General features: G+C 34.4%; 1 protein-coding gene across 7 annotated transcripts in view; it reads right to left on the bottom strand.

Annotated features, from left to right (window-relative positions):
- Positions 1-14,322, bottom strand: part of ATP6V1H (ATPase H+ transporting V1 subunit H) — a 167,319-nt gene that overhangs the window by 67,046 nt on the left and 85,951 nt on the right. For all 7 annotated transcript variants that reach the window (XR_012020195.1, XM_072804613.1, XM_072804614.1 and 4 more), the window contains 2 exons: positions 4,166-4,344; positions 1,375-1,500 (listed from right to left, as the gene is read on the bottom strand). Coding sequence is in view for 6 of the 7 variants with exons in the window: in XM_072804613.1 (XP_072660714.1) it covers positions 1,375-1,500; positions 4,166-4,344 (305 nt within the window). In the remaining variant the exon portion in view is untranslated. The remainder of the gene's footprint in view (positions 1-1,374; positions 1,501-4,165; positions 4,345-14,322) is intronic.

Raw genomic sequence — 14,322 nt, 5'->3', positions numbered from 1 at the left:
ATCCTATTCCAAAACCTACTCAAGCAAGATAAATAAAAACACATATCTACACTAAAACTTGTACGCAGATGTTTATTACCACAACAACAAATGCTCATTAACTGATGAGCAGATAAAATGTGGTAGATCAATATAATGAAATATCATTCTACCATGAAAATAAAGTACTAATAAATGCTGCAACATAAATGAACCTTGAACAAGTTATGGGAACTAAAAGAAGCCAATCACGAAAGGATAAATATAGAATTCCACCGATGTGACATTTTCATAATAGGCACATCTATAGAGACAAAAAATAGATTTTGGTTGCTTAGGGCTGAGTGGATGGGTGGGTAAGAGTTGTCAGTTAAAGAATACGGGGTTTCTTTTCAAAGTGATGGAAATGTTCTAAAATTGATTGTGTTTATAGTTGCACATATTTGTGAATTTAGTACAATCCACTTATTTGTGTAATTTTTAAGTGGGTGAATTGTGTGGCACAGGATTTAAACCTCAATTTTAAAAAAAGAGACACTTGCACATATTTTGTCATCTTACTATGACAAAAGGAGCCCTGCAAAGTAAAAAGAAAATTTTATTTTCAATAAATGGTGTTGGTTCAATGAGATATCCACAAAATGAAAAAAAAACTTAACCACTGCTTTACACCTTACCCAAAAACCAATTCCAGATCAAACAGAGATCTAGCCGTGAAATGTTAAACAGTAAAGCTTCCAGCAGATAACCTAAAAATGTATCTTCATGATTCCAGATAGGCAAAAACTTCTTAACCAGGACACCAAAAAGTACTAGCCATAAAGGAAAAGATTAATCAACTGAGCTACATTACAACTAAAGAGTGAAATGATACATGACAGAATAGAAGAAAATAGTTAGGATGAACAGGTAGAAGAACTCCTGTACAGAATAAGTATAGAAATCCTACTAAAAAAAAATTTTGTAGGGGCACCTGGGTGGCTCAGTTGGTTAAGTCTCTGACTCTTTCTGGTTTCGGCTCAGGTCATGATCTCAGGGTCCTGCAATAGAGCCCGGTGTCAGCTCAGCATGGTGTCTGCTTGAGATTCTTTCCCACTCTCTCTCTCCCTCCCATTCTGCTCCTCCCCACCTGCTCCCACACACTGTCCCTCTCTCTCCTCTTTCTCTCAAATAAATAAATAAATAAAATCTTTTTTAAACAAATTTTTAAATGCTTGAACAGGCACAATTTTGGAAAAGCATATATCCAAATGACCAAGGTATCCAACCACATAAGACGGAAGAAAATACAAGTTAAAATCATGAAAAGGCTATAATTTTTTAAAGAGTGACAATAACATGTTGGCAAGGATGTGGAACAGGTATCAGGAATGTAAACCAGAATTTAAAACTTACTTTAAAAGCTCATAATTCTTCTCATTTAACCTTACAGCATTTTCTCTCCAAAATTTCTCAGATTTGTGCACAGGACTCCACTCCAATCTTCCAGATTTAAGTTCCGAACTGTATTCATCAAATGAGCTATAAAAATTTTTAAATAATCCAAAGGTTAGAAGAATCTAAGAGTTACTCCAAAATTAAGCAAATAAAATATTTTTACCATGTCAATAATACCTAAATAGAAAAAAAACAAAAATCTTCACTGATAATTTAACTGCAAAGACTGAGAAGCCTTTGTAGATTAACAAACTACCACTAAACAAAGTTTAAACAGCTTAAATAATCTTTAATAAATCATGTGAAATTTATTCAAGGTCCTAATGTCCAATACTCCTGTCAGTTTGAATGCTCATCATGACATATTAAAAGGAACACCTGCTTTCAAATATTTATCTTGATAAATAAATGTATGCCAGAAAAATATCTATAATCTAGCAGTTTCCACATGCCACTTAAAATACTGTATTTGTAAATTAATATAAATGTATATAACTTCATGTAAATTTATATAAAAGTATGTTACTTAAATATAAAACAGCATATTCTAATACTATAAATGTCATAAACCACTATACCCTGCATTATACAAACAAAAATATACACATGGATATGATATTGTATAATGTGATTACAAACACCGTGGAGATAATTCACTAAATTAACACATTACAGATTAATTAAAAACAAAAACTTCTGGGCATATAACTGCAATGCAATTTAATTCAAAAATCAGCTATGTATAAACTAACTTAATTATTCAAAGTTTCAAAATATAAAAAATGTTTAATGTTGTTAGCCAGTGGAAAAACAACACAGTGACAGGACACGTGTGGCCATTTTTTCATGTGAAAAGTTAAAGAAGAATTAGCCATTTCAATACTGATTGGCAATTTAGAATAATAACCAGGATTTTACTGGTTAAGTTGAACAGTATCCTATTGAATAAAATAGTAATTTACTTTAGTGTAAGGCCAGTCACTTTAAGAAGTAAGCTAATGTTTAACATTAATATCCTCAACCTATAACAGGGAAAAACAGAGACAAAGCTCTTTTCACCTGCTCCCATCACCCTATTAGTTTTAGTAGTATTTTTCAAATTACCAAATTCAACATGAAAAATCAGTAAGTAGTAATAATTGGCTAACATGGATTAAATAATTTAGAAAGCTAAGCATTACTAACCTTATTTATTTTTAAGAGAGATCTTAAATCATTACAGAAGAACTGCTAATGAATTTTTTTGATGAAATTAATAAAACAATTTTAAAAAACTGCAAGTCTACTGCTGGCCAAAGTATTTTATTACAATCAACTTATTCACATTTAAAATTATAGAAAGACAAAAATCATTTGCCTCCCTCCACAAAACTCCATTACAAACCACTGATATGAATGATACATCGCTCTCCATAAAAGAATTTGGGCCTTGGGATCATGAGCTGCACTCAATTATCTGGTAAATACATTTCTGGAACACATACTACCCTGAAGGTATTTGCTAGGCACTTGAAAATTAGCAACAAATCCTACAAGGTTAGAATTTTTATTGCTATTTTACCAAAAGGAAAACTGAGACCTTAAAAAGGCAAAAAGCTTGTCAAGGCCAGAGGTGGAGAAAAGTAGCCAAACAATTAAAACTGGGCTCAGCCTAGCTCCAAATCTCAAACCACCTACACAGAAAGATCTACTTCCAGATAGTAATTCTCTCCTAAAAATGTATTAATAGTTTAAAAACAAAAAAATATATAGGTTAATGGGAAAGATCACCAAAACATTATGAAACAAAAAAGAACAAGGTCCAGAATAATATAGAACCCCATTTGTGTGTGTATTTACCTGTGTGTGCATAGGTGCTAGGGGAGCAGAGCTAAGTTTTTTTGGAAGCAAACTCAAGAAATGGGACTGGGCAATATTATATGGAAGAGGCATGAAGTTCCTTCTGAACTACATAGGATTCTTTTTTTTTTCTTACTTCATTGTTACATTATTTGCATAATTTTAATATCATAAATAGAAATAAATATATAAATAAATGTATACATAACTATATTAATATAATAAATATTATTAAATATAATAAATATTACTTAATATAATGAATATAATTTTTAATATAATAAATGGGTAGCTTGGTTAGGAATCTGTTGATTTTGGCTCAGGTTATGGTCTCAGGGTCATGAGATCAAGCACCATGTTGGGCTTGCTGCACTGGGCATGGAGCTTACTTGAGGTTCTCTCTCTCCCTCTCCATTTGCCCCTCCAACCCATCCCCCATGTGCTCAAGCACTTGCGCATGCTCTCTCTTTCAAAATAAAAAATAAATGAAACCAATAGGAATTTCACAAAAGCCAGGGGAAAAAAATACTCTTTCCAGTATGGCCAACCCTCCTCTACAAATTAACAACCAGCACTGCTTAAAAAAGATTCTAAACCAGGGGGAGATTCTTAAGGTGTTCCAGGGTGACACCAATATCCTGCAGGAGTACAGCCAGCCAGATTTCAGATAAGAGAATGATGGGAATCTCTCCAAAATAGAAGAGATAAAACACAGCTATAACCAACTGTTGCCATGGTGATGAGCCAGTTTTTGTTGGTTTTTTTTCCCTCATATCCCCCCAATTCTTAAAATAATGTTCTAGTGAAACGTTTTGAATTTGTCATTAGTAACTAATCTAGACATTCTTAAAATACCAAGAAAGTCAAACAATGCTCAATATTCAGCCTGTGAGAATTTTTAAAAACATACCTTAGATCTTGAACACTCTCACCAAGTTTTTCCAACAGAAATTTTATATCTTCACTGATATCTTCATCGTCATACTTTTGCTGTTCCAAGTTCTCCAACTGTTTCAGAACCTTGCACTGAATCATAGCCAGAGCATATTCTTGGCGAGTTTCTCTTTCAGTCGATTTTTCTAAAAAGTTCTGAGTTAGACAAGAAAACTATGTGATTTCTTATTTGTGATATTCTCATACCTCTGCACTTGCACCCTCTCTCCTCCTCTATTCTCAGGTTAACAGTCCCCTTTACGCAATGACTATATCACAAATCCTTACTTCTTTCCTGAGTACCTGTCCCATAACAAACATACTTCTGATTCCTTGCTTACTTCCCGGCCTAAAACATTTTAATTACTGACCCAGACAAGCCTCAAAACACTGAACATGTTTACAATTAAATCCATCAAATCATTTCTCACAGCCCTGTTCCTGAGCTCCTAGGAGTTCCCAGTGAATTCTCTCTTTGTTCATTAGCCACCTAGAGTACTTAGGATATTGAGAGAGAATTTTCTTCAAGTACCTCTACTAGTTTCTCAATCGGTCACCCTTTTATCCTCTTCAATCAACCTACAAATGCACAAAGGGCAGTAATAAAAAAACCCTCTTGCTTGAACAATTAACAGAAAAGTTTTGTGACATTCTGGCAAATTCCCCAATTTTTTTCTGTAACTTCTCTATTTATAAGAGTACTTACGAAAAGAACAAAGGAATCCTAAATACATAACCCTAAACATGGGTTTGTCCGTGCAAGTTCACTTACACACAGATTTTTTGATAATTACAGTATAGTACTAGAAATGCATCTTCTCTAATGATTTTCTTAACATTTTCTTTTCTCTAGCTTACTTTATTGTAAGAATATAGTATATAATACATATAACATATAAAATATGTATTACTCGGCCATGTATTTTATTGGTAAGGCTTCCTGTCAACAGCAGGCTATTCATAGTTAAGTTTTGGGGGAGTCCAAAGTTATACATGATTTTCAGCAGCACAGGGGGATCAACACCCATTCCCCTACATTGTACAACTGTATTTATACAAATAACCTGTTCATTGAAATGACCAGTACTTCTAAGCAAAGACCATGCTCAGGCTTAGGGACAAAAACAAACTTTCAAGAAAGCTACCTTCAACAAGATGGTAAAGAAGACCTGTCAAATGCCTCCCCTTACCCCACCAAATAAGTCCTATAATAACAATTCCAAGTCAATTTTACCAAAATAAGAAATTTTTCAATTTATTTTTGCAAGCAAATTATATTCCTAATAATTATGCTAAATAAACACAGAAGGAGATTTAACTTAGCATATGGAAATTAGTGAGGTCAATCTCTACCAAAGGTCCAATGGTATTTTTCACAGGAGTAGAAAAAACAATCCTAAAATTTGTATGGAACCACAAAAAGTCCCTGAACAGCTTAGAAAGAACAAAGCTGGAGGCATCACACTTCCTGATTTAACTGAACTACAAAGTTATATTACTCAAAACGGGAAGGTAATGGCATAAAAAAGACACACAGACTAACTGAACAGTATAGAGAGCCCAGGTATAAAACCTCACATACACAGTCAACCAATATTTGACAAGGGAGCCAAGAATATTCAACTTGGAAAGGATAGTCTCTTCAATATATGGGATTAGGAAAACTGCATAACCACATGTAGAAAAATGAAACTGAAGCCCTACTGTACACTACTCACAAAAATCAACTCAAAATGGATTAAAGACTTAACTATAAGACCTGAAGCTGTCAATTTCCTAAACAAAAATATAGAGGAAAAGCTCCCTGACCTTAGTCTTGGCAACCATCTTTTATATATAACACCAAAGCACAGGCACCAATAGCAAAAATTAACAAATGGGGCAACATCAAACTAAATAGCTTCCGCACAATCTCCTAGATCCACTACATTTAAAAGCTTCCATATAGCATAGAAAAGAAAACCCACAATAAATGAAATGAATAGGTATCCTATGGGATTTGAGAAAAACTTGTGAAGTATGTATCTGATAAGCAGTTAATATCCAAAATATATGAAGAACTCATACAAGTCAATAACAACAAAAGGATCTGAAAATGAGCAGAGTGTCTAAATAGACATTTTTTCAAAGACATACAAATGACCAACAGGTACATAAGAATATCTCTAAGTCATCTGAGAAATACAAATCAAAACCACAATGAAGTATCACCTCACATATGTTAGGGAGGCTACTATCAAAAAACAAAAGATAACAGGTATGGTCTAGGTTATGGAGATAAATGCACACTTGTGCACTGTTGATAAGAATGCAAATGGTGCAGCTACTATGGAAAACACTATGAAGGTTCCTCAAAAAATCAAAAATAGAAGTACCATATGCTCCAGTCATTCCACTTCTAGGTATTTACCCAAAGGAAATGAAAATAGAGTATAGAGAGATTATCTGCATTCTCATATTTATTACATTATTTACAATAGCCAAGGTATAGGAATAACATAATAATCTTTTTTCAAAAGAAAAAAAAAGCCCTAAAAGAAAATCATCCATCACAGGATGAGTGGATAAAGAAAATGGGGTAAATGGGTATTTATACACGACGGAATATTATACGGCCATTAAAAAGGAAATACTGCCATTTGTGACAATATGGACAGACTTTCAGAGCATTATGCTAAGTGAAATGTCAGAGGAAGACAAATAGTGTATACCTCACTTATATGTGGAACCTTAAAAAAAACTAAAATTTAAAAAAAAATTCATAGATATATAGAACAGATTGGTGGTTGCCAGATGCAATGAGGTAGGGAAAGGGGGAGACAAAATAAGTGAAAGGGATTAAAAGGTACAAATTGGCAGTTATAAAATAAGTAAGTCCTGGGGCACCTGGGTGGCTCAGTCAATTGAGTGTCTGCCTTCAGCTCCGGTTGTGATCCGGTCCTGAGATTGAGCCCCACATCAGGCTCTCTGCTGAGCAGAGAGCCTGCTCTCCCTCTCCCTCTGCCTGCCACTCCCCCTGCTTATGTACACGCATATTTGTGTGTGCTCTCTCTGTCAAATAAATAAATAAAATCTTACAAAAAATAAGTCCTGGGGATATAACAAACAGCATGATGACTATAGTTAATAATACTGTATGTATATTTGAAAGGTGCTAAGAAAGTAGATCTTGAAAGTTTTCATCACAAGAAAAAAAATTTGTGACTATGTGTGGTGATGGATGTTAATTATTAGACTTACGATGATCATTTCACAATACATACAAATATCAAATCATTATGTTGTACACCTGAAATAAAATGTTGTATGTCAACTATATCTCAATTTTCAAAAAATAAAGGTAAACAAACAATATTTAGACATTGAAATTAAAATCATTGGTCACCAGCAAACCTCTGGTAGAAGACAGGCTAAAGCATGGGTGGGCAAACTTTCTAAGAAGGGCCAAATAGTAAACATTTTACGTTTTGAGGTATCATAGCTATTCAATTCTGACATTATAGTACAAAAGCAGACATATAAAACACAAAAAAAAACAAAAAACAAATAAGCACAGCAATGTTCCAACAAAGTTTTATTTATAAAAACCAATGTTGGGTCAGATTTGGCCTATGAGCTACTACAGACTGATGAGCCCTGAACTAAAGGAAATTCTGCGGCAGAAAATGACACTGCCAAATGGAAAGCTGAATCTTCAGGAAAGGAAGAACTGCAACATGGCAAATAGTTGAATAAATATAAAAGACTATTTTCCCTCTTCACTTCCATAATACAAACAGGGTTGTTTAAAGGAAAAAATAAACCAATGTATCATAGAGTTTTTTACATATATTCGTATATTTACATGACTGCTACAGAGTAAAAAAGGGGAAAGCCTGTGATCATTATATAAACACTCACCCCAAGATTTAAAAATGTCTCAGTCTTACTACATGTCACTCAAATCTAGTACTTAATGAGCAAAATAGATAAATCCCTGAGACAAGGAATGAGGTATAGACTTGGGAATCAAATTTCTTGACAGAAATACTTCCATACCAAAGCAATAGGCAAAACAGCACCCACACACTCAAACTAATGGTGGACCTCTCGGGAATGGGTACTATAGGCCACCTGCACAGGAAGATGTGGGTATGTGCAGGTCTGTGTCTATGTGTACATGTGTGTGGGTGTGAATTAAACATCATGACTAATAGAACTAATCAAATTCCAATCCAATTTGGTGGTATTTCTTTCTAACTAATAAGCCTTTCTGCTGAAAACCATTGAGTTGTAAAAATATGATTTTTCTTATTATCTGACATATTATGTAGGCTCTTAACTAAGTAGAGCCAAAAAGAGAAATAAAACTCACAACAAATGTAAAACTCTAGACAACAAATATGACCTTCAATGTCCTTCTTGGTCACAGGCTCAAAACATACTATTTATTTTAGGAACTAAAGATTGACAAATCAATTTAACCAGTAGAATAACATTTCCAGAGACCTGGAGTCCAGCACCTAATATGAATATGTGAGATTGACATTTTCAAAAATAAAATTCACCAAGCCAAATGGAAAAAAAATAATTAGCAATTTTTTCAGCTCACAGCAGTTCAGCAAGCTTCCTAAAGCCTTCAGCGCAAAAATTTCCTTCCTGAGTTTCAAGATGTGGGAAAAATACATGACTAGACCATCCTTAAACAACCTCCTCAGTGAATCTTCTTTAACGGTTATAGGAATTTGAGAATGATAAAGAAAAAAAGGACTCATCATTTTTTCACCTATTGATGGTATAAGTCAAATGGTTTTACTATATTGTTACTGATAGCTTAATTTTAACTCAGTTGTGTACATTAAAGTTGTAGATGTCTAAAGGTATTCTTCTGATTTTCAGACCTTAAGATAGTCTCCTAATGATTGTACTATCCCAAATTTAGCACAGCAAGGTCTAAAAAACTAATATTCCTGCCAACAGATTGGGTCTATTTTATGTAATCTGAAATCCAAATTAAACAACAGAAGCCTAGAAATTAGCCTAATCACTAGTTCCATGTGCTGTAGGCACAAAAGTGAAACTGTAAGTAAAACTTAAATAAGGTTTTTAAATCTTGTTAAATATTAGCAAAATATTCATGCCACCTCTTCTAAATCAAACAGATCATCTCTGGATCTTTGCCTATGTTCAACACCAAGCAAGAATGCAACTTACAAAGGTAGGGGATTTCAAGGGGCAAACTGCTATCGTTCTCTGCTTTTCTGGAAAGAAAAGTCACAAATTGTATATTCACTATTGCTAGGCTCTTGCTATCTCACTGAATCTTTACCTAATCTTGAAGTGAATTAAGTATTACTAACTAAGCACCTTCAACAGACAGAGAAATTCACTTGAAGAGTTCAGGCCACTCTCCCAACAATCTAGCGCCAAATTCACACCTACATCTACCTACTCCAGAGCCTACACCCTTTCTAATACGCCATACTGAAAGGAAAATCAGAAAAGAGTTACACTACTGTACTCCTCAAATTTCCCCTAAAAAGTAGATGATCAATCTAAAGAACTCTCAAATCAGGTCAAAAGAAAAAAGAAAAAAACCCTAAGAACCTCAGTCTGGCTCCATAGTTTTTTGGGACTTCTCAAGCTTTTTTATATTGTAAACCATCATGGTGACTTCATGAAGTCACTCCATAAAGACAAGCATTTAAACACAATACAAAATCCTGAGAAAAAGTATCTTATTCATTTTTCCATTCGCACAGTAACTAACACATTGCCTATTACATAATTGGTCTTTAGTTAAACATCTGACAAGTGAACAGATAATCCATGAAAATGACAGGGAGAGTGGATGGGAAAAGGAAAGGGAAAAGGAGAGAGGGAGGCTCTCAAAGGTAGGATTCAACTAATATCTACCAAACCTCTCTTCTATCATATAGCAATATTAGAGATACCTGCTTCTAATGGCTCTTTTATTTTACATAATAATGATCTAAAATGAAAATCAATGAAAGAGAAGAGGAACAGAAACAACATACTAAGCAAGGTTGGAGGGAAGCTCAGATAGAAAAGTGACTTTATATATTTTATTTAAAGCAGCTTCTACTGAGCTTTAGATTAAATCTCGACTCATAACTATAAATCATTAGTATCTGATTTCTTACTAGAAACTCAAACCACTTACTATATTACCTAAATAATACTTATTAAAAAATGTAAGTTTATAAAAACTGAAGGCAAAGTTAAAAGTGTAGAGTTCTTTGAAACAAGACAACTAAAATAAGACCCTGACTTCTATAGTAGCTCTCTCTCACACCTATTATCTTACCTTAAAAAAAATGACATTATCAAATTATCAGAAGAAATAATTTATGATACATTTTTACAATCATCAACATTTAAAGCAATAAATATTTTAATTTAAAAATATAACTAAACATACAAAACAGGATAGGTAGGTATAAAGCAAAAAACACTTCATTTGCATGTTAATTAGACAATTTTTTATTTATTTCCCAGAAAAGTCATACAAAGAAAATAATAATAATCCAAGTCATCTTTCTAGGATAATCTACTAATTGCAAAAACAGTGAGCTGAGGGTAACTAACTTTTGGAGCAATTTAGCAATTACCAAATATATCTCATATTCTCAAGTTTTCATGACAAGTTTAGGAACAGCTTCCAATTTAGAAAAAAGTCCATGCATTAACAGAAAATAGGGGCTCTTTCCTGTAGTCTTGCGTTCCACAGTAAGTTTTGCTAAGTGGATTATTTTAATAAAATTCTAATATATCAATAACCTTTACATACTTATGAATACTAGACGTAGGAGACTCTCGGGCAAGTTCATTCTCAATGCAGAAGTAGCTGCAAGCAGACATTCTGTCACAGAATTTTATTATCACACTTTTAAATATGAGAACCAAGCAAAGCAGCCAAAAATGTAAAAAGGAATTTAATTCAGGCAAGAAAGAAACCAATAAAAATATCAGTAAATTCAACACCACTGCCCTACTCTTTATACTTCTACTTCAGTGTTTTTGTGAATTCAGTCCCTCATACAGTCACAAAAATACTTATTGAGTGCCTACTATATGCCAAGTATTCATTTAACCCCCATTTATTTTTTAAAAGGGCATTGTCATAGGAGCATAAAACCCAGATGATATTACTCTTACCAGACACATGAACAAACCAAAGCACAGAGAGGCTAAGCCAACTTGCCAAAGGTACAGAAGCCAGCCGAAAAGCCAATGAACCTGACCTTCACTGTGCATGATGAGCACACACACTACCTCCAACGCGAGTGCACACACTCTGCAGAAACTGATGCTAAGCATGATCTGCCCAAACTATAAAGAGATGATAATTCAAACTCCTTCTTAACCATTCAGGTTTTCAGTGCCCACTGCAATTCATCCAGAGTTGATCCCCCTTGTAGAAAGGGAACAAAGATCATAAATTACAGGTATTAAAATATCAATAGGCTTTCATATCTGAGAGTGAGACTATGCTTAATTTTTAAACTTTTTTCTTAATATTTTTCCATAGTATCTTTTTTGTTTTTAAGATTTTATTTATTCATGACAGACACAGAGGGAGAGGCAGAGACATAGGAAGTGGGAGTAGCAGGCTCCCCGCAGGGAGCCCGACAGAGGTAGGACTTGATCCCAGTACCCTAGGATCATGACCTGAGCCGAAGGCAGATGCTCAATTACTGAGCCAGCCAGGAACCCCACCAGAGTATCTTTATTTAACCATAAGGTCATATTGTTTCTATTTAAGATTTATTTATTCATGAGAGACAGAGAAAGATAGGCAGAGACACAGGCAGAGGGAGAAGCAGGCTCCATGCAGGGAGCCCAATGTGGGACTCGATCCTGGGTCTCCAGGATCACGCCCTGGGCTGAAGGCAGGCGCTAAACCGCTGATCCACGCAGGCATCCCAGTCATATTGTTTTTATAAACAGGAAAAAGATCAATTTTTTTTTCATTTTCTTAACGACAAGTGCTTAATTCGGGATAGGAAGTTGTAGTAAAATAAAGGCTCCTATAACTACCACAGGACAGAAAGAAGAAACAAGGGAGAAACTCAAAACAAAGACAAATCAAATAGGAAGAGGTTTAAGCTTTCAGAAAATAAATATACTAAGTAGAGAAGATATAATCCCTATTCAACCAAAATGAATAGAATTTCAAAATGCACAGGCAGAGCTGAGCAATCCTGTTCAAAGACACTGGGCTTTGGTGAGTGATGCCCAGAGTATGAATACACATTAGGGTGACTCAGTGACAGGATGGCTGAAGGATTTGTGCCTGGAAGGATAACACAGATCAGCAAAGCAAGTGCTCCATTTTACAGAGTAGGTCTGTTCCTTCAGAAAGCAAATGGCCACAAGTCAGGACTGTATCTTCAAGAGCCAGACTTAGGTGCTCTATTTATTCCCTTAATATTCACTTCACCTGCCAGGGTGGGGGCAGGGGGTTATAATCAATCTACAAGAACAAATTACTGAGAATTCTAGAAGTCAGCTTATTTGTTAACATTTATCAACCTCTCTCCACCTTAGTACAAAACACTCCTAGGTATCTTTCCAAAATCTCTTGGAGCTTTCTCCTCTTTAAAACTTCTCCTTAAACCCCTTATCTTACCCTCTACCTCTTTTATACTATTTTTCCTCTTGTACATTACTTAATGTTCCACTGAACTGATATTATTTATTTACATATTCTGTCTTTACTGAACTATAAGACTTTCAATGTCAAGATATATCACAGGCATTTGTGTTCCCTATTGATTAGCATAATGTGTGAAATATAAAAGGGACTCAAAACTTGGTTGTGAATTAAACTCAGCTGTAGCAATGAAAGGAGACCATTGGAATTCTTCAGCAAAGAACTGTTCATCTTTACTGAAAAAAATATGGATAATGAAACACTCAAATAGAAGAAAAAGTACATTCAATTTAGCTACTAAAATACTCATTAATACAATCTGCTCTGATTTAGGAACTAATTATTACCTTATCTGGACTAGACTGAAATTTACCTTGACAACTCACGTAGACACAATTCACTTAGAAAACCTAATGGCAAAACCAGTATGGTGAGGCATAGAAGGTATCACATTTACCTATTTCTCAAGAATAAACTTCTCAAGGGCCACAGAACAATTTCTACATGAAAAACTATGTATTTTCAAGTAAGGAATCTGAATTTCTATTTCAAAGGACCTTTTAATGTCACTCTTATGGTTCCTGAGAAAATGCACCGAGAAAAGAAACAAAGGAGATGACAGCTGTTAAGATGGTGGCTTCGGAGCCAGACAGAGCTCACTGAAACTCCAATCCTATTGCTTACTAAGGAATCAATCTCCAAATCTTGGATTCCCCATCTATAAAATAAAAGTAATCATAGAGCCTAGTGGATAATCATGAAGATTAAATAAGACAATGTATGAAAATCACTCAATAAAAATTATAACATTTATTATTCTCAGTCTCAAAGGTAGGTTAAGCATGATGGTTAGGAGCATGACTAAATTCCTGCTCTGCCACTTCCTAGCTATTGTGGCAAATTACTTAATCTCGTGCAGCCTAATGCCTATGGCATGGAGTTCTTGGGGGATTAAATGAGTAACACATTTAAAGCAATCAGAATAGTGCCTTACCCTGAATAAGCTCTCAATAAACATTAGTTATTATTATTAACTACAAACATCTATAAAAGAGTTCCTACACGTAAAATTTTACAAGTGACAAATGTTATGAATAAGCAATTTATAGGAGGAATATAAATAGCTGATAAAAATATTAAACAATGCTCAGCTTCATTTATTAACAGAATACAAATTTAAAATAATGATTTCACTTTTATTTTTTCTTTTTTTTTTTAAAGATTTTATTTATTTATTCACAAGAGACACACACAGAGAGAGAGAGAGAGGCAGAGATACAGGCAGAGGGAGACGCAGGCTCCACACAGGGAGCCCAATGTGGGACTTGATCCCGGGACTCCAGGATCACGCCCTGAGCCAAAGGCAGGCACTTAACCGTTGAGCCACCCAGGCGTCCCTGATTTTACTTTTTACCTCATCTTCTGTAATAATTAAAAGAAATGCAAGAGGAAGAATGGAAAAGCATTCACTCTCAATA

This window comes from Canis lupus, chromosome 28 (assembly GCF_048164855.1).
Source record: "Canis lupus baileyi chromosome 28, mCanLup2.hap1, whole genome shotgun sequence".
In the NCBI taxonomy this organism is placed as follows: Eukaryota; Metazoa; Chordata; class Mammalia; order Carnivora; family Canidae; genus Canis; species Canis lupus.
This window is presented reverse-complemented; position numbering and strand designations above follow the sequence as displayed.